Source organism: Globicephala melas, chromosome 4 (assembly GCF_963455315.2).
Source record: "Globicephala melas chromosome 4, mGloMel1.2, whole genome shotgun sequence".
Lineage (NCBI taxonomy): Eukaryota > Metazoa > Chordata > Mammalia > Artiodactyla > Delphinidae > Globicephala > Globicephala melas.
In genome coordinates, this window is record NC_083317.1 from 70,333,306 (window position 1) to 70,353,449 (window position 20,144).

At 46.0% G+C, this 20,144-nt stretch overlaps 1 protein-coding gene across 2 annotated transcripts in view; it reads right to left on the bottom strand.

Annotated features, from left to right (window-relative positions):
* SLC12A8 (solute carrier family 12 member 8) overlaps positions 1–20,144 on the bottom strand; it is a 129,373-nt gene that overhangs the window by 98,341 nt on the left and 10,888 nt on the right. For both annotated transcript variants that reach the window (XM_060298189.1, XM_060298188.1), the window contains exons 3-4: positions 11,992–12,138; positions 7,076–7,267 (exon numbers count right to left, since the gene is read on the bottom strand). In XM_060298189.1, coding sequence (XP_060154172.1) covers positions 7,076–7,267; positions 11,992–12,138 — 339 coding nt within the window. The remainder of the gene's footprint in view (positions 1–7,075; positions 7,268–11,991; positions 12,139–20,144) is intronic.

A 20,144-nucleotide genomic window follows, 5' to 3' on the forward strand; every position in this document is an offset into this window, starting at 1 on the left:
CTGAAGTAACCCCAGTAGCGCCCCTCTCTCAGGTTTGTACCTAAAATCACTTTTTAGCCCAAAGATGCCGGTAACAAAAAAAGTAAAAGCTCTGGAGGATATGTGACAAGAGCACAGTGGTCAGAAGCATAGCCTATGAAACCAAACTACCTAAGGCCAAATGCTGTGGCTCCCAGCCTTAGCTGTGTGACTTGGGAAAATGTCTCAACCTCTCTGTGGCTCATGTCTGCCTCTGTGAAACACAGATAATAATAGTACTTACTTCAAAAGGTTGTTGTGAGGAATAGAGAGCCCAGAAATAAACCCACACACCTACATTCAATTAACCTTCAACAAAGGAGGCAAAAATATACAAGGGGAAAAAGGACACTCTCTTCAGCAAGTGTTGTTGGGAAAGATGGACAGCCACATGTAAATCAATGAAGTTAGAACCCCTCTCACCTTACAAAAAATAAACTCAAAATGCCTTAAAGACTTAAACATAAGACATGATACCATAAGACTCCTAGAAGAGATCACAGATGAAACATTCTCTGACATAAATCATACAAATGTTTTCTTAGGTCAGTATCCCAAGGCAACAGAAATAAAAACAAAAATAAACAAACAGGACCTAATCAAACTTACAAGCTTTTGCACAGCGAAGGAAACTATAAGCAAAATGAAAAGACAACCTACAGAATGGGAAAAAATATTTGCAAACAATGCGACCAACAAGGGCTTAATTTCCAAAATATACAAACAGCTCATACAACTCAACAACAAAAAAAACAAACAACGCAATCGAAAAATGGGCAGAAGACCTAAACAGACATTTCTCCAAAAAAGATATACAAATAGCCAATAAGCACATGAAAAGATGCTCAAATCACTAATTATTAGAGAAATGCAAACCAAAACTACAATGAAGTACCACCTCACAATGGTCAGAATGGGCTTCATTAAAAACTCTACAAATAACATATGCTAGAGAGGATGTGGAGAAAAGGGAAACCTCCTACACTTGGTGGGAATATAAGTTGATGTAGCCACTATGGAAAACAGTATGGAGGTTCCTCAGAAAACTAAAAACAGAATTACCATATGATCCAGCAATCCCACTCCTGGGCATATACCCAGACAAAACTCTAATGCAAAAAGATATATGCACCCCTATGTTCACAGCAGCACAATTCACAATAGCCAAGACATGGAAACAACCTAAATGTCCATCAACACATGAATGGATAAAGAAGATGTGGTACATATATACAATGGAATACTACTCAGCCATAAAAAAGAATGAAATAATGCCATTTGCAGCAACATGGATGGACTTAGAGGTTACCATACTAAGAGAAGTAAGTCAGAAAGAGAAAGACAAATAATATCACTTATATGTGCAATCTCAAATATGACACAAATGAATCTATCTGTGAAATACAAACAGACTCACAGACATAGAGAACAGACTTGTGGTTGCCAAGGGGGAGGTGATTGAGGGAGGGATGGAGTGGGAGGCTGGGGTTAGCAGATGTAAGCTATAATATATAGAATGGATAAAGGTCCTACTGTATAGCACAAAGAACTAAACTCAATATCCTATGATAAACCATAATGGAAAAGAATATTAAAAAAAGAAGAATGGATGTGTATATGTGTGTATACACACACACACACACACACACACACACACAACTGAATCATTTGGCTGTACAGCAGAAATTAACACACTATTGTAAATCAACTATACTTCAATTTAAAAAAAAGATAATTTAAATAGCAACAAAAAGAAGAAGAAGAAGAAACCACCTTTAAAAAAAAAAGGTTAGGGCTTCCCTGGTGGCGCAGTGGTTGAGAGTCCGCCTGCCGATGCAGGGGACACGGGTTTGTGCCCCAGTCTGGGAAGATCCCACATGCCGTGGAGCGGCTGGACCCGTGAGCCATGGCCGCTGGGCCTGCGTGTCTGGAGCCTGTGCTCCGCAACGTGAGAGGCCACGACAGTGAGAGGCCCACGTACCGCAAAAAAAAAAAAAAAAAAGGTTATTGTGAGGATTAAATGAGATAATTCGTGTACAGTCCTAGAACAATACCTGGCTCATAGTTAGAGTTGGAGAAATAATAGCTATTGGCATTATCATTATTACTTTATTATTAGCTGCTGATGTAAAGGAAACAGTAGTTAGCCATGAATTTCATAAAAATACTTTGTTAATGCTAAATAAATGATGGTAATGTCACTGGAAATTTGCAACGTAAGTTGTAAGTCAGGATTCTTGAAACTGAAGAGACTTACTTTTAAGGGAAAGCTATAACAGCCCAAAATTAAACCACCTTTTCAAAATCTAAGGATTTGGGGGTAAGAGGTAAGGGTAATTATGGAATGTAGGTAAGTAAAAGTATCATAGAGATTTTATATTTGGTATGTGGAGGAGCTAACAAGTAATGTTTTTGTTTGGGAAGTATAGAAAACGTATAATTATAGCTTCTAAAAGTAGATGATAACTACCCACAGAATGAAAAGCATAGTATCAATAGAACTTCCAAATCAACAAGGGGGAAAATACAACAGAAATAAATTTGAGCCACATTGGCAAAATATGGAGAAATTTTTAAAATTTCAAATTATCTAGAAAGTAATAAAAAGGATTGATTCTAAAACTTGGGAAGCACATTAATCCTGCATTCAGAAGGGGAAAAAAGTATAATTCTAAATGTTTATATTAGTTTTAAAATGCAGAAAAATACATGAACGAAGTATTAACTTAAGTGACTTTAAAAATCATTATAAATAAAAAGACAGTAGGAAGAAGTATTTAATAAAAGGATATATGAAATTAATGAAATGAAAGAAAAATATGAAAGGATATAAAGAACAAAAGCTGATTTTTTTTTGAGATCAATAAAATACATAAACACCTGGCAACCTGATTAAGAGGAAAAGAGAAAGAGCAAAATTACAGACTTTTAGAAATGAGAAAAGGAATAAAATTACTCTTACATAAGAGAGTAAAAAAATGAATAGAGAAAGAATGTGTCACGAATTAACGTACATCCATATTATACAATACTAAGCAACTACTTTAAAAGCATGGATTCAAAGCATTGACCTAGAAGAATGTCTATGACTTACTGTTCAGTGATAAATAAAAGTCATGGAATAGAGTATGAAATTTGTCCCCATTTTTTTAAAAACAAGCAAGCACTTCAAAAATCCATAAATTCATGTAGATGAGCACAGGGAAAGGTGCTGAAGAGGATGCTAGGTGTTCACACTGGTTAGTGCAGGAGGGGAGGGAAACTACGTTTTCTTTAAATTATCTCTGATATGCTAACTGGCTACAATGAACATCATTTTGTAATTGTAAAGCAATTTTATAAAGGAAAATAAAAACAAACATATTGAGAGTATTATTCTGTTTATGCAAAAACTGTATCTGGGCACACAGAGCACAGTGCATCTAGGATGCAAGGCTCCCCAACAGCTGGCTCTCAGCCAGTGAGCTTGGGCCTGGCCCGGGCTCCGGCCTGCCCTCGGGAGAGGTGTGGACAACAGCGGCTGCCAGCCCTTCCCCAGAGCAATCCAACCACCCCAGACATGGTCTCCCTTCCAACCATGAAGCTCCTCTTCATTGGAAAACATCCCTTTCGATTTGTTTAATGCATAAACCTCTCCAGAATTTATTATATTAAAAAAAATGTTTTATCTGCTCTTAAAGTTTATAATCACAGGCATTCGTTTTTCTCTTTCGTCCTCTACAGAGAACTTCTAACCCTCTGCCACAGGAAGCAGGGGGTGTCACCCGCTATATTTTCAGGGTGTAACGCCTCCCTTCCAGGGCCTCTGTTTTTAAAAAATTGCATTTTCACAATCATAGGCAATTTTCTTTCCATCTTTGGGTACCTACCTAGAAAGCCAGAGTTGTCCCTCCACACCCCTTCCCTTCTCACACGAAATCCCTAGTTTAAAGTTTGAATTGGTTGGCTGTATGTCCTACATATGTGTTCCCTCCCACAATGCAAACCCCAGGTCCCTGAAAGTTTTCCAGTCCTCCACTGTTTTTACAGAGTCTAGCGAAGAGCAGGTAAGCCATGAATAAATGCTTTTAGACAGGACAGTGCAAGCTGAAGCTGGATATTCTGGTGTCCAGGGTAAGCAGCCCTAGAGAAGTGCTCAGGTGAGTGGGGCAGGGAGTGCGGAGAGACCCCAGTTCATCGCCTCCTCCACTGGCCCAGGGGTCTGACCCCACACTACAGGCCCCACACCAACGTCTCAGAGAGATGAATGGGGAAGGGTTTGGGAGGATGCAAGGAAATGGAAAGATTTTGTAAGCTTTAAAAATCATTATTTTAGGGTTTCCCTGGTGGTGCAGTGGTTGAGAGTCCGCCTGCCGATGCAGGGGACACGGATTCGTGCCCCGGTCTGGGAGGATCCCACGTGCCGCGGAGCGGCTGGGCCCGTGAGCCATGGCCGCTGGGCCTGCACGTCCGGAGCCTGTGCTCCGCAACGGGAGAGGCCACAGCGGTGAAAGGCCCGCATACCGTGGAAAGGAAAAAAAAAAATCATTATTTTAAGCGTCTGTATCTCCTAAACGTTGATGCTCTGGGGCAAGGGCCAGCAAACTTTGGCCCTCTGACCAAATCCTGCTGCCGCCTGCTTTGGGCATAAGTTTGACTGGCACACAGCCATGCCCGCTTCAAACTGTCTATGGCTGCTTTCACACTTACACAGCAGAGTTGAGTCACTGTGACAGAGACCTATGACATCCTCACAAAAAACTAAAACATTTACTATCTAGCCCTCTATAGAAGAAGTTTGCTGACCCTGCTCCGGGGCACAACAGGCCATCTCCTCGGGCAATTACTAAAGACACATGAGTGCATGCATGCCCTGGGATGAGGGAATTAGGGGTAATAAGAAACAGGAATAAGGACCCTCAGAAAACCCAACCACATCCTGGAAGAAAAAGATCTCAAATCAATGACATAACCTTCCACCTTAAGGAACTGGAAAAAGAAGAGTGAACTAAACCCACAGCAAGCAGAAGGAAGGAAATAATAGAGATTGGAGCAGAAATAAATGAAATAGAGGTCAGAAAAAGAATAGAGAAAAGCAACAAAACCAAAAATTGCTTCTTTGCAGACAAACCTTTAACTAGATTGAGTAAGAAAAAAAGAGAGAAGACTCAAATGATTAAAATCAGGAATGAAAGGGAGGCCATTGCTACCAATCTTACAAAAACAAAAAAAAAGATTATAAGGGAATCTATGAATGATTATATGCCAAAACCTTAGATAACCCAGATAAAATGGACAAATTGCTACAAAGACACAACCTACCAAAACTCAAGAAGAAACAGAAAATCGGAATACGCCTATATAAGTAAAGAGACTGAATTAGTAATCAAAAGACTTCCTGCAAAGAAAAGCCCAGGACCATATGGTTTCACCACCAAACTCTACCAAACGTTTAAAGAAGAATTAACACCAATCCTTCACAAACTCTTCCCAAAAATAGAAGAGGAGGGAACACCTCCCAACTCATTCTGTGAGGCCAGCATGAACATGACACCAAAACTAGACAAAGATATCACGAGAAAGCTACAGACCAACATCCCTCATAATATATAGGCAAAAATCCTCAACAAAATACTAGCCAACTGAATCTAGCAACATATAAAAAGGATTAGCAGCCACACCCTGATTAGGAAGCCCACCCAGCTCAGCTGCAGAAGCAGCAGAGGCATGGAGAGGACCCTGACCAGAGGGGCACCAATGTTTCTGGCTTTTCTTAGTAAGAAGTTTTTTGATTACTAATTCAATCTCTTTACTTATGTAGGCGCATTCTGATTTTCTGTTTCTTCTTGAGTTTTGGTAGCTTGTGTCTTTCTTTGTGAGCATCTTTCCTCCAAGTCACCTCACATACAGGAGGCTTCCTCTCTCTGGGAGGTGGGGAGGCCCAAACCTCAGCGCTGGTCCCCTGTCTGTGGTATCTGCTTCAAGAGTGGAGCTTTTTGTCTACCCAGAGAGCAGGGAAAGTGAGGACTGCTGTTTGTCCATCTTGCAGCCTGCTTGGCTATAAAATAGCAGAGAAGTAAAAAAAAAAAAAAAAAAAAATCGATATACAAATCCCCAGGGTAATAAAGTAAACTGACAGTTTATTACTCACTTCCAAACTCCCATGCTTAAAGATCTTTCTCCATAAAGGCAAGTGGTTTTTAAGAGTGCACTGACCATGTGTCTGCCTTCCACACATCTCCCCTACACACACACACACACATACACACACACACAGCTTTGTGCTGTTGGAGAATCAGATGTATTTTTGCTACAATACCCTGCCCCTGCTGCTTTAAAAATAAAAGAAACAGACCGACACTTTCTTTGAGGAGACTCTTGTACTCTTACTCAGACAGATTCTTTTAACTGTTTTTTCAGCCACCCACCACCCTTTGCACCATCATTAAAGCCTTTTTCAGTCCAAGAAGTGCTTACAAAGAGCTGCTTCTTAAGGTCCGCATTTGCTTCCTCAGCATTAGGTCACCGTCCCTGTGTTTTAGCTAAACACGCTTCAGTACTTCTCCCTACTCAGTGGTTTTCTGAGGGCCTCCGTCCACATTAGTATTCTCCTTCTCAGACACAGCATCCACACAGGGGCTTTCAGCCTCCCTGTTCAGGCCATCAAGCTATCAATGCGCCTAGAGCTCCGGTTCATTTGAGAACAGCCTGCTTCTAAGGAAGTCCTTGGCACAGGCAAAATGTCCCCTTTTCAGTGTAAAAGTGCCCCCGGGACCGGGCCACCCAGCTGCCACCCCGGCTCCGGCCACTGCTGTGCACTCCCCTCCCTAGAACAGTCTGTAAGGATGGTCCCAGCCCAGACCCAGCTCCCTGGTGGAAGCAGGACTCCAGAGGCAAAGGGGGTGGAAAGGACGGAGCCCTGGACTAAGGGTCAGGGCCCTGGACTATGAGCTTGTTTCCACTATGAGCTCCCCGCAACTGCCCACTTGCCTGTCACCAGGTCAGAGGGGAACGTGGATGAGAAGAAGGAGGCAGAAAGCAAGGCAAGGTAAGCGATTCCATTGGCCAGTGGCCTCACCTGTCCAAGCACGTACAGCAGCCCGATGGCGCCTCCGGTCTGCCCGCCGAGGACCGCCGCGATCATGGAGTAGACGCCGCCGGTGCCCACGTTGCAGTGCTCCCCAACCCCAATGCCGGACAGCACTGTGACCAGGGCCACCAGGGCGACGAAGGACACCAGAAACACACCCACGAGCACTCCCGTGTTTCCCTGCGGCGGAAGAGCAAGGAGCCAGGTCAGGGTTAGGGCACGGAGGGAGCACTGCCCACCGCTCCCACGCCCCCGGGGGTGGGCCCGCTGGAAAAGGACAAAGGGCCACAGGAGTAAGGCCTGGAAGGGATTCCAGATGAATGTAGTGTCCCTGCAGCAAACTCTTAAGAGACTTCCCAGCGCCGACAATGTCAAGTCGAAACCATGCCATACCCTCTTGAAGCCCCTCCTGGTCTCTCCCCTCTCCACCTCCCCAGGCCCCCTCATCCCTCTGCCGACAGCCCTCCCCCAGACGCACGCGGCGCCCCAGCGCGAAGTCACGTGCCCCCTTGCCCCCCCCACACACACACACCCACCCATGCGGATCCCCTGCCTGGAACGCCTTTCTGCCCGTTCCTCTTCCTTGGCAGGTTCACTCCAACGCATCCCTCAAGACAGGGGTTAGAGTTTCCTCCTGCAGGAAGCCGTCCCTGGGAGCCTTCCTCTGGCTCCAGTAGTACCCAGGACTCAGTGCTTATCACAGCACTTATCACACTGAGTCTTGTTCCAAAGCCCGTCTTTACCTCTGGGCTGCCAAGAGAGCAGGATTAGGTTTGGGGTTTTTTCCCTTGCTTTCCCCATTTCTCTTTCATTTGTGTGCACAGCACTCTTGCCGCCCATACTGCATCTACTCTCTTCTCGCACTTCTGACATTTAAAAACGCTTATCACCTGCAAGTTATTTGAACGTTTAGAAGTTCACTGCATTGAAAAATTGGTTTATTTATATGAAAAACCTTTTATAAATGAGTAGAGAAGCATGGGGAGGGGGGAGAAAAAGAGGTAAATATTTTATTTCTATTTTGACATCTATTGATATTTAGATGGAGGTTGGAGAATGAAGTGGGATTATTGTATTTGTTAATCTGTTGGATTTTCAGTTGAGAGTAACGCCATACCAAGCAAAATTATGATTCTGTTGATAGAGAAGGGGAAAAACTGGATCTAAAGTTCGCCACGGTAGACTACATGGTACCTAAAGAATTAGGTTATATTCAGTTATGCTTTATTCAGTTACTTATTTTGCTGTTTTTATATTTTTAATGAACTTATATAATTACTATTTCCTTCCTTTGTTCGTGCTTTTAAATTGTCTACATGGGATAATTTTTAAAAGTCTGTACCAGTCTTTAAGTTTTCATACCAAAATTGCCACTTTAACGTTTTCCAAATTATAAATATGCTGCCAAATTATTCTTTAGAATTAATATTTTCTATTTAAAAATGACTTGGGCATGACCTCTACTTATTTTAATTTTATGCTATCCTCTAGAAGCTCTACCTTATTTTTGGCATTTCACATTTACCTTTCTTTCCATGTTCAAATATGATTTTTCAGGTAAAACTAATGTCAGAATTGAAAAGGACAGATCATTTTAGGACAAAAGGATGTATTTGTGTGATAGCAGCCTCAAAGATGGTCCCAGTGGTCCCCACCTCCTGGCATTCGTGCCCTTGTGTAATCTGCTCCCCTTGAGCGGGGGCTGGATGGAGTGACTCACTTTTAATGAGCAGAGTCCCGCAGAAGTGATGGGATGTCACTTTTGAGATGAGCGTATGAGAAGACCGTGGCTTTCATCTTGGGCACTTGCTCCCTCTCTCTCTCTTAGGTTGCTGGCCCTGGGGGAAGCCAGCTGCAGTTACTGAGGCAACCCTATGAAGAGGCCCACGTGACAAAGCCTGACAACAACCTCACAAGTGATCCTGGAAACAGACCCTCTGCCAGTGGAGCCTTCCGATGAGAGTGCAGCCCTGACTGACAGCTTGGCTGCAACCCCATGAGAAACCCTGAGCCAGAGGCACCCAGCTAAGTTGCTCCTGGATCCCTGAACCACAGTAACGACAAGACAACACATATTTGTTGCTTTAAGCCGCTAAGTGTTGGGATAATTTGTTGTGCAGCAATAAATAATTAACACAACTTGTACTTCACTTTGGGGATGGGACTGACACTTCTGGATAGCCATTTCTCAAAAAAGTCACCCAGCAAGAGGGTTAAGAGGAGGCCCTAAGATTTAAGAATAGAAATAGAGAGAGCTTACCCCTCTCTCCTTCCACCGTTCCATAAGCAGCCCCTGCGTGAGGCAGAGCCCAGGGGCCCAGGCTGTCGGTGCCAGGCCTTCCTCTGCCACAGCAGTCAGGTTGCTGGGCCTCCCCTGGACACAGGCTGGAGAGGCGCTGGGCAGTGGGGTGGCGTCCGGGAAGGGGAAAAATCGGAGGTTGATCCCAGAAGCCTGAGAATGGCATCTGAGCTGGAGGATTTGTGTTTTTGGAAGTGGGGGCCCCTGTAAGTTTGGGAGGAGTATGAGAGACACCCACACCAGAGAGGTTGCTAACCTTGCTCTAAGCTTTCCACACATTAATAAAGAGAACTTTCAGACCCATCCTGGCTATGGCTAAGGCTGAACCCTGAGCTAAGGGCCTGGGTACGGAGTAGAGCAAGAGCTGAGGAAGGTGTGGCCTCAACCAGGCCTCCTAAGAGGACTAAGAACCCCATACACCCCACAACAGTGAAGCTTCATCCCCTGGAATTTGCAGATGTGATGGTTAACTTTATGTGCCAACTTGGCGAGATTATGGTGACCAGTTGTTTAGTCAAATACTAGTCTAGAAGTTGCTGTGAATGTATTTTTAAGATGGGATTAACATGTACAATCAGCTGACTTTTTTTTTTTTTTATCTTTTGGCCACGCCACGTGGCATGGGGGATCTTAGTTCCCCGACCAGGGATGGAACCCGCGGCCCCTGCATTGGAAGCGCGGAGTCTTAACCGCTGGACCGCCAGGGAAGTCCCACAATCAGCTGACTTTAAGCAAAGGAAATTATCCTCCATAATGTGGGTGGTTCTCATGCAATCAGTTGAAGGCCTTAAAAGCAAAGACTGAGGCTTCCCGAAGAAGAAGGAATTTGGTCTCCAGACTGCAACACAGTAGTTCTGTCTGAGTTTCTAGGTTTTGGACTCAAAAAACTGCAACATCTATTCCTACCTGCATCTCACTTATCCTACAGATTCGGGACTTGCCAGCCCCCAAAATCATAGAGCCAATTTCTTACCATAAACACATACCCCTCTCTCTCTCTGCCTCCATGAGATGATAGAAAATATATACAGCCGTCCCTAGGTATCCACAGGGGGATTAATTCCGGGACTGGTCTTGGATACCAAAATCTGCGGATGCTCAAGTCCCACTGTCAGCTCTTCCTACCTGCAGTTTCCCTTCCACGGATTCAACCAACCGTGGACCGTGCAGTACTGTATTATTTATTGAAAAAAACCTGAGCATAAGTGGACCGTGCAGTTCAAACCCATGTTGTTCAAGGGTCAACTTGGTCTCTGCACCTGGTTCCTGGCACAGAGCTCCTGAAACCTTGTCATTTCTTAAGTGACAAGAGCACTAGAAGCATCTCTTGTTCTAACATTTGTCTTTGACCCCATCCCTGACACGGGGCTCCTAAAACCCTTGTAAATTCCTAAGCAATTAAAACCACAAGGAGCATTTTTTGTTCTAATGAGGTCGCTGTCAGTGGGCTGCTGGATGGGGGCTGGTCACCAGAAAGACCAAGGCGCGATTAGAAGCTTGGAGTTTTCACCAGCACCACCCCCAACACACATATACACACTTCTCTAGAGAGGGGAGAGGGGCTAGAAATGGAGTTAATAATTGATCATGTGTGATGAAGCTGCTATAAAAATCCCCAAAGAATGGGGTTGGAAAGCCTCCAGGTGGGTGAACATAGCCACATACCAGGAGAGTGATGTACCCCAACTCCACGGGGACAGAAGTTCCTGCTCTTGGGACCTTTGCAGACCTTGCCCTGTCTTGATCATAATCCTTTAATAAGCTAATAAACATAAATAAGCGTTTCCCTGCTGCTCTAGCAAATTAATGGAATCTGGGGGGGGCGTGGGTCATGGGAATGAGGGGGTCGTGGGAATGGGGGGGTCGTGGGAACCCCGGATGCACAGCCTCGGTCAGAAGCATAGGTGACAACCTGGACTTGTGATTGGCAGCTGAAGTGGGTGGGGGCAGCTTTGTGGGATGGAGCCCTTAACCTGTGGGATCTGATGGTCTCTCCAGGTAGTGTCAGAATTGAGTTACATTGTAGGATACTCAGCTGGTGCCACAGAATTGCTTGATGTGGGGAGAAATCTGGTGACCAGCAGTGTCAAGTGAAGTGTTCCGTGTGAAAGTAAGGAGAAAGGCACGGAGGAGAACCATAGGTTTTTACAATTTCTTCTCCCTCCCCCTCCCCTCCCCCTCCCTCTCCCCTCCCCCTCCCCTCCCCTCCCCCTCCCCCTCTCCCTCTCCAGGCAGGGCATCAGACGAGTTAAAGAACACCGGGAAAGCTGGAGACGGTCACAAACTGGAGGCAAACTTGCCATCAGCCTGCTCTCTCTGACCCACCTCTAGTCCCACCCACAATGTGCCCTGACTTCCGTGCTCATATTCCTGTAGGTAAATCCATGGTGAGGCTTTCACAGGAACCTCTGTCTGAGGCCCAGGTTCTCAGGATTCTCATTTAAAAAGCAATACTAGCTACTCCATGTACTGGATCTTGTTCTGTGCTTCCGGAGCATCAATGCTTCAGGAATCTGTTGACTACACTGTGGAATACCCAAGGGTGACAGAGCTTTAAATGCCCCAGGCCCACAGGAGGCTCCAGGGCCACCAGCTCATCACTCACCACCAGCCAGCCAGTCCTCAAGAAAAGGACAACCCCAAAAATGTTGATCATGCAGGACGTGAACACACCATCCCAGGTCCCGAACAGCACTGGTTCCCATATGAACAGCTGGATCTTCCACCAGGGCTGGGGCTGGGCCAGAGCCTCCTGAAAACAGGGCACACAGGAGTCAGCTCAGCAGCAGTGGGGAGGGCTGGAGCGGGGAGGGAACGGAGGTGGGGGCTGGGAGAACTCAGCTTTAAAGCTCTCCTGTTGGGCCATGCCCTGCAGGCCTGTGCGCATAGCAATTCCTGCGCCGTTTGCAGCGCAGACAAGCTGTTCAGCAAACTCGGTTCCCTTTCCTTCCGGCCACTCGGGAGACTGCATTTCCCAGTCTCTTTACAGGCGGTGTGGCCACGTGACTGAGTTCCAGCCACTGGGATGCGGGTGAGCGCGGGATGCTGGGCTCCAGCTCTGACATCTGTCAGGAGCTCTGGGTGACACCATCCTCCCTTTCAGTCTCTCCCTTCCTGGTGGGAAGAGCAGCTTCCAGCAGTTACTAATCTTTGGGGAACCTCCCTTTACTTACCTTTTTCTCCTCTGGCTCTTCTAACACTTCTGTAATGAACTCTATGTATTAAATTCCCTCTGTTGAAAACATCTAGGGCAGTTTCTGTGTTCTTGACTGAACCCTGGCTGGTACGGTGATCCCTAAGTGCCCTTCCATCCCATACCCCAGGGTCCCAAGGCATCATCTGGCAGTCGTCTAGAATCACAGGCTAACAAGTGGTGAAACAGATGCTTTCCTCATTTTTCCAATTCAAAAATAACAAAGGCACTTACAGTACACTCATACAGAAACTCTTCACTAAAAAGACTAAACCTTATGGAAATACTAAAACGATCTTAAACAACATCAGTAGCCACTCATACGATGAACTGCTCCTGCACAGGTTTAGTAATTAACTTAAATTCAGACATCACTGGACTCTTCCAATGGCCTCAAACTACTGCAGCAGTGATGAAGTGATTCTCACCTGGGGGTGGGGAAGGGAGGCACCCAACTAAGACCCACCGTGTGCACTAAGTCTAACTGGTGCGCGTATGTGATCCTATAACCTCAGGGAGATGGCAGAGAAGTCAAGGGACAGGGGACATCTAAGGTCCAGAGTCAGGGGCAGAGGCCCTGAACAGCTGAGAACAATGGGTGCGCTCATGATCTAGGACCAAGGCCAAAGGTCAACTATGCTCAGTCAAAACGAAAGGAGAGGATCCCAGCTTCCCCCCTTGTATCGTACACCTACAGGTGAAAAAAGGGCCTCAAGACATCACCAGGGCCATCAGCGAAGCCACGCAGGACAGATGGGCCGGGGGGCTCCTGACACCAGCTGAAACACCTTTCATCTCTGTATATCTCTGTGCATCTGTCTTTTGCAAACCACTAATGAGGAATCTCCTGAAAGTCAATAAACATGAGAACAGTGATCTTGGCTAAGAGCAAAGACCCTGCCAACCTATGCTTATCTTTGAACAAATGGTACCAAGGGACTTTGTGGTAAGTAAGATTGTTTTCTAGGATCCTAATCTCAAAACTCAGGACCTGGCCCAACTTCCCGTCTCTACTTGTGTTCGCTTCCTACCATGGCTTGTTACAGGGCTACTATTTATTAGAAACAGTCATAACAATAGCAACTATCAGCAACAAAGAGTAATAATTTAGGGAGTGCTTTCAGCTTCCATATCAATTCCCCACTTTGGTGCTCAGGTCACCCCGGGAGCGAGGCAGGGAGAGGGCCCCTGTCTACAGCCAGCCGAGGAAAGCAAGCCCTGGAGAAGAGACACAACCAGCCTAGGTCCACAGTTGGGGTTTGAATTCCCCAACCCAGACTGTAAAACCTGCACCGCAGGTCACAGGCCCTTTTCTCTCCTAAATGTCAATGTTTCAGGTGCAATTTCTAACATCCTGGATTTCGCTTAATTGTGAGTACCTCTGCTTTACCCTTAAAATTCCTGTTGTGATTTTAGAAACTGTATTCCTCTGTCATCACAGCCTTCATATTTCCCCTGTAAAACCTGCTTTGTTTATTTGTTTATTTACCTAATGGGGGTATGAAAAGCTTTTCACTCCCTGGATCTCACTGGACTGAATCAGCCTTAAAGGTGCGTCACAGATGAATGAGGTCGAAACTTTAGGAGACTCTTTACCCTGAGAATAAAGGTGTAAGTGAAGGTATACAGGGTTTGAAATGGGTTTGGTGCCCAAGTCATGACAGTTTATTTCAGGACATTTAGAGGAGTGCACATACCTTTTCTTACCAAGTGACACAAGAACACAACTAAGTCTCCCCAAACCCTGCTCATCTGATACTGGCAAGAAACACCTAAGTTTGACCAAGGTTGGGGCCCTGATGTTTTGAGAGAGAGAGAGAGAGACATAAGCCAATGAGAGAAAAGGCAGAAGAAACAAAAGCACCAAAAAGGGGAGCCAGGATGAGATGGAGAACCCTAGAATAAAATGACAAATAGGTACTCGGGAGACCCCAAGGGACAATTCCCAGCCCCCCCCCCCCACCGCAGACATGCTGCCACCAACATCAATACAGAACGCCAACCCACGGGGCCCATGCTTGTCACCTCTCCCTGGCCCACCACACCCTCCAGCCTCCCCACTTTCAGGACGCCTTCAGCCTTCTGCACTGCCCCAGGGTTGGTCTTGTGGAGAGTACCGGCCTGACAGGCAGCTCAAACCAGCTCCCTTGCATAGTAACTACCATCGGGCCGGCTCAATTCTGACACCAGTGCCAGTGGGGGGCGGTTTCTCCTACACCAAGCAATTCTCTGACACCAGTGGGTGTCCCATAGTTCAAGACAACTCCGACACTGCCCGCCCAGAGACAGTGCCATCCCACAGTCAAGGGCTCAGTCCTACCAGACTGCCCCTCAGATGCCAATCCCAAGTCCACGTTGTCACTCTGCTTCTGACCTACGGGCTACTGATCAGAGGTTCCCACCACCCCCGTCTTGGGTTCAGTTAATTTGCTAGAGCGGCTCACAGAACTCAGACAAACATTTTACTTACTAGATTACCAGCTTATTATGAAAGGATATGACTCAGAAGCCACTAGATGAGGGGGTTTAGGGAAAGGTTTGAGGTCCATGCCCTCTCCCAGCGCAGCACTCTCCCACCATCTCCACGTGGTCACCAACCCAGAAGCTCTCCAAACCCTCTTTATTGGGTTTTTCTGGCGGCTTCATCACATAGGCATGACTGATTAAATCACTGGTCATTGGTGACTGATTTAACCTCCAGCTCCTTTCCCCTACCCTGAAAGTTCCAACCCTCCGATCACATGGCTGGTTCCTCTGTAACCAGCCTCCATCCTAGGTGATTCTAAAAGTCACCTCGCTAATATAAACCCAGTGGTGTCTGAAGGCATTTGCTATGAATATCAAGACACCTTATCACTTTTATCACTTAGGAAATTCCAAGGGTTTTAGGAGCTCTGTGCCAAATATCTATTTATTATAAATCACAGTATCACAACTGGCTACTCCCCAACCCTGCTGTCTGTCTGTCCTGCCAGCTCTCTCCGATCCCCTTCAGCTCTTGCGCAGAGAGGCTGCAGGCAGAGCCATGTCTGCAGCATAAGCAGACATCCAATAGGAGGACAGAATACCAGCTTCTCCCCCCCACTCAGGGACCGCATGCCAAACCCCCTCCTTTATGGGAGGGTAAGGAAGCTCATCTTGTCTCATATATGCCCTCCCACAAAGGCCGTGGCTCACAGACTCTCCCTTTGTGCCTCTCCCTAGTCATTTCTGTTGCCCAGGGAGAGGGAGGTGGAATAGCTGGGGTGACAGGGGGTGATAGTTGGGCCAGTTCTGGGCTATCTTGTGCTTGGTACCAACTGTTGATAACTCTCTTAGAACCTCATTGTCTTCAGATTTGGGCCCCAGTCATCAATTCCAAAATAACAAGAGTCTCATTCAACACTCCACGACAGACATGACAGGTTGCGGGGAAAGGCAGGTGGCCGTAGGATGTGTGCTGTGCCCAGTATGGAGGCTACTGGGAAGCAGAGGTGGAAACTAAGAAAGAAGAGACAGAAAAGTGAGGGGCAAAGCAATCCCTCAGAAAGGGGACCACAAACATCCTCAAGGGGCAGGTTCCTCTCTTTCCTGAGGACCCTCAGGTTGGCAGGGACAACTTGGCAGGTTCCAGGGCACAGAGACTTGGAGTCTGGCCACGGGTGATTGCACCTGTGCGCTGCTCATTGCTAGGGCTTTCCTTCCCAACCTCCCAGAACAAGGAGCCAGGCCCTCTAAGCCCAGGACTGCACCCCACACTGGAGACAGCACGGCCACCTGGTGGGTGTTTTAGTTCAGAGGTAGAAGTCTTTCTCCCATGAGAATCTTCACACTCGAGCAGGGCATCTAGAAAGACAGGGAAATCACACCTGAAATGTGTCCAGAGTGGGAAACACGTGACTTCCTGCATCCAGCAAGTGGAGCTGAGTAAGACAGAGAAAAGCTCTGCTACAGGCAATGACGCGAGCTCCCACCCAGGAGCCTCTTGTCTCAAACAGCCACTGCCCTCCCACAGGCCACCTTCCAGGCCTTACTGAACACATCTGAAATGTGAGAAAACACGTATTCTCTCTCCTGGCAGCTGGAGGAAAGGAGACTGGTAAGAAACTCTGCTTCTGCCCACTGGGGTCAGGAGCAGATCAGAGCAAGACATAGCCTGCCCCTTCCTCCCAAAGACTGGGTCTACCTGGAGCACGCACACATGCTCCAGCAGCTTGCTTTCTGAAAGCTAATCATTTAATTATTACTCGCACATCAGAGAATATCCCAAGCTGCTGCTGAACTGTGACGCACTGAGCAGAGTGGGTGCCACATTCCTTTCCTCTGGCTCTGAACAGGCACCACAAGCTGCAGCTGGGCAGGGGGGCAGCAGGTCTCCACGGGCCAGCAGCCCCCTGTGGTACCTGCATCCGATGCAAGTAGCTACATACCTGCCTCAAGGTGGGCTGCGCAGCTTAGATGAGGTGATAATCGTGAAAGTTTTTTTGGTTAGCGTGAAGCACATCAGGCAGTTTTAAATGGGGGTGAGGATTTCCTCAGGAAAGTTGGGAGGAAAGGAAAGAAGAGAGGTCTTACTGACTGTGCATCTTCTATCTGCCCTGGTACCTCGTCCTCATGTTTCAGGTGAATCCTTGCTCTACAGTTCAGCCTGAAATCTGCCTCTCTCCAAACCCTGCCCAGTCCCAGCGCTGGGGCAGCTGGCCCCTTCTGTATTGTACTAGGAGTTCGAGAATGGGTGTCCGATGAGCGCTCTGCTACCCTGACTGAAGCTGGTAATGGGAACTGCTCCGCAGGACCCACATGGAGTGGCCGAAGCCTGATGTCCCTGGATTCGAATCTGGGCAGCACGCTTGGCCAGCACTGATTTAGGCACTCCTAGAAATGTGAGATCTTCGTGGCTGTGCGGATCTCTTCTGCACAGAACAGGTTCAAAAGCCAGTGTCTCCGTAACAGTAGTTCCCGGTGCTTGATCTGTGGCTCTTCCATCTCGTGCATCCCGGTCCAAGGCCGGGAATCTCCCAAGGCACAACCTGGTCAAGCAACCACAAAGGCCCAGGAGTGGCAAGACCCGCGGACGCTGTGACAGCGTTGATGTTGGTGGGGCCCCTGCCCGAGCTCTGCCTCTCAGAGCTATACAGCCGCTCATTCCCCACAGAGCGGCCACCTCTGTGCTCAGAATGAAGAACCCAAAGACACAATGCTCTGGGCACCTGACAGCACCCCGCAGATCTAAATTCCCACAGCAGCGATGCCATGGCCACCTAAACAAGAAGAGCTTCCCCTTCCCTTCCCAGCCTCCTTGGCCAAAGGACAGAGCCCTCCTGCGAGACTCAGGCTGCCACTAGACAGTCTACCTCAGTTTAACATCAGGAGGAGAAACACAGACCCTAATGCCCTCCCCCAGTAACAGGCAAACCAGCTAAAAATCAACTGCAATAGATGTATTTTTCTAGGTGCTTCAGTGGATCAGACAATACTATACTCATTTAAGGATTCTTATGTACTAAGTACTTTTGACGTTTGGAATCACATCAATGTTTTATATACTCAAAATCAAATCAAATCGACAGGATGAGAGAGAAAAATTAAAACAGAATGCAAAGAGAAACCAATTAACCTAACTACAATTCTAATGAATAATATAACCACACCGAAAGTGGAAAAAACTGAGCAGAGTTAATTTTTTTTTTTTTTTTTTTTGCGGTACGCAGTCCTCTCACTGTTGTGGCCTCTCCCGTTGCGGAGCACAGGCTCCGGACGCGCAGGCTCAGCGGCCATGGCTCACGGGCCCAGCTGCTCCGCGGCATGCGGGATCTTCCCGGACCGGGGCACGAACCCGTGTCCCCTGCATCGGCAGGCGGACTCTCAACCACTGCGCCACCAGGGAAGCCCCAGAGTTAACTTTTGAACATAGCACTTTGACTATGTGCTCTCAGTCTAAAGACAAATAACTAACTACAAACTAATACAAATTCTAGATAGAAAGTTTGTTTTTTGCAGGGGTAGGAGTTACCACTCCTGAATCTACTTTCCATGAATTGCAGGACTAAGCAAATAAGTAAATGTACCGACTGGGAGTCAAGTTTCTCACTGTTGGAGAAGGTAGTTAAAATTAAGAAAAGAGGAAAGAAGAATGAACCCTGGTGTTATAAATTAGAATTAGAGGTATCAGTTTGAATTTATAGTTTTTAATATATAGAGATAGACGTATCTATACATATCTATATATCTATATCTATAAATATATATCTGTCTACTTAAAGGGTCTGTAAGTCAAGACACCCCAGTAGCAATGAACATACCTAGCACCCAGATCTTGGTCTCTAAATACCATTTCTCACTTTAAGGAGCCAGAGCTCTTTGGAGAAATAGCTGATTCAGGGCCGGGGCAGAAAAAGTACAAAATAAGCCTACAATATTTTGTGCCAGAAAGTAAGGAAGGGCTCCTAAAAATGATGAGGATGTGTCATAAGGACATAGAAGCCAGCTTGAAGGGGCACCCACTGGCCAAATCTGGAACAATTTGAACATCAAAATCAATAATAATTGCAATAGAATACACATGGAAAAAATAAGAATCTGAGTCCATACAGATATAAGCAAATGAATAAATTAAAGTAAGAGGAAGGAGGGAAAATTCTTCTTTATAGAAGACCAAGTAATATATGTAGAAGAAATGATGATGTTAGAAAACCACCATTCTGCAACCATCACAGTAATAACTGAGTCTGCCAAGAATCATCAATGTTTGCTAAAGCTAATGGGTAGAAAACTGATGAGGAACTGGATATTTCCATAGTCTCAAAGTATCCCCAACAAATTATTTATTAGTTACAAAGGGAAAATTAGTAACTTTAGAGTGGATTAACCTAGTGGGCACCACCTTAAATAAGTAACCAAAGTTAACATTACCAATAATGAGACAAGTGGAAACCCTGTACCTCCCTCCTGATATGATGCCTGGAAAAGAACACAATATCATTCTATGAGTTCCTGCCAAAAATGCAAAACCTGAATCTAATCATGAGAGTTCATGTCCCAAACTCAGAAATATTCTACAAAAAAAACTAGCCTGTGTTTTGCAAAAAAAGGTCAAGATCACGAAAGACAAAGAAAGGCTAAGGAACCATTCCAGATTAAATGAGACTAGAGAGGTGTGATGACTAAATGCACTGCGTGATGCTGGATGGGCTCCCAGTCCGGGAGAAAAAGCTACAGGATATAAGTGAGATAACTGGCAAAAGTGGACTGTGAAACTGTGGATTAGATAATAGGATTTATCAATGTTAAATGTCTTGATTTTTTTTTTTTTTTTTTTTTTTAGTATTCCATAGTCCAGCCATCCAGGCATGGACTATGGTTATTTTATTTTATTTTATTTGACCACACCAAGCAGCTTGTGGGATCTTAGTTCCCTGACAAGGGGTTGAACCCAGGCCCTTGACCATGAAAGTGTGGCATCCTACCCACTGGACCAGGGAGTTCCCTAAGGGTCTTGATCTTGATAAATATAATGTGGTTAGGTAAAAGAAAAGTCCTATTCTCAGGAAATAGACAATGAAGTATTCATGGATAAGGGGACATGA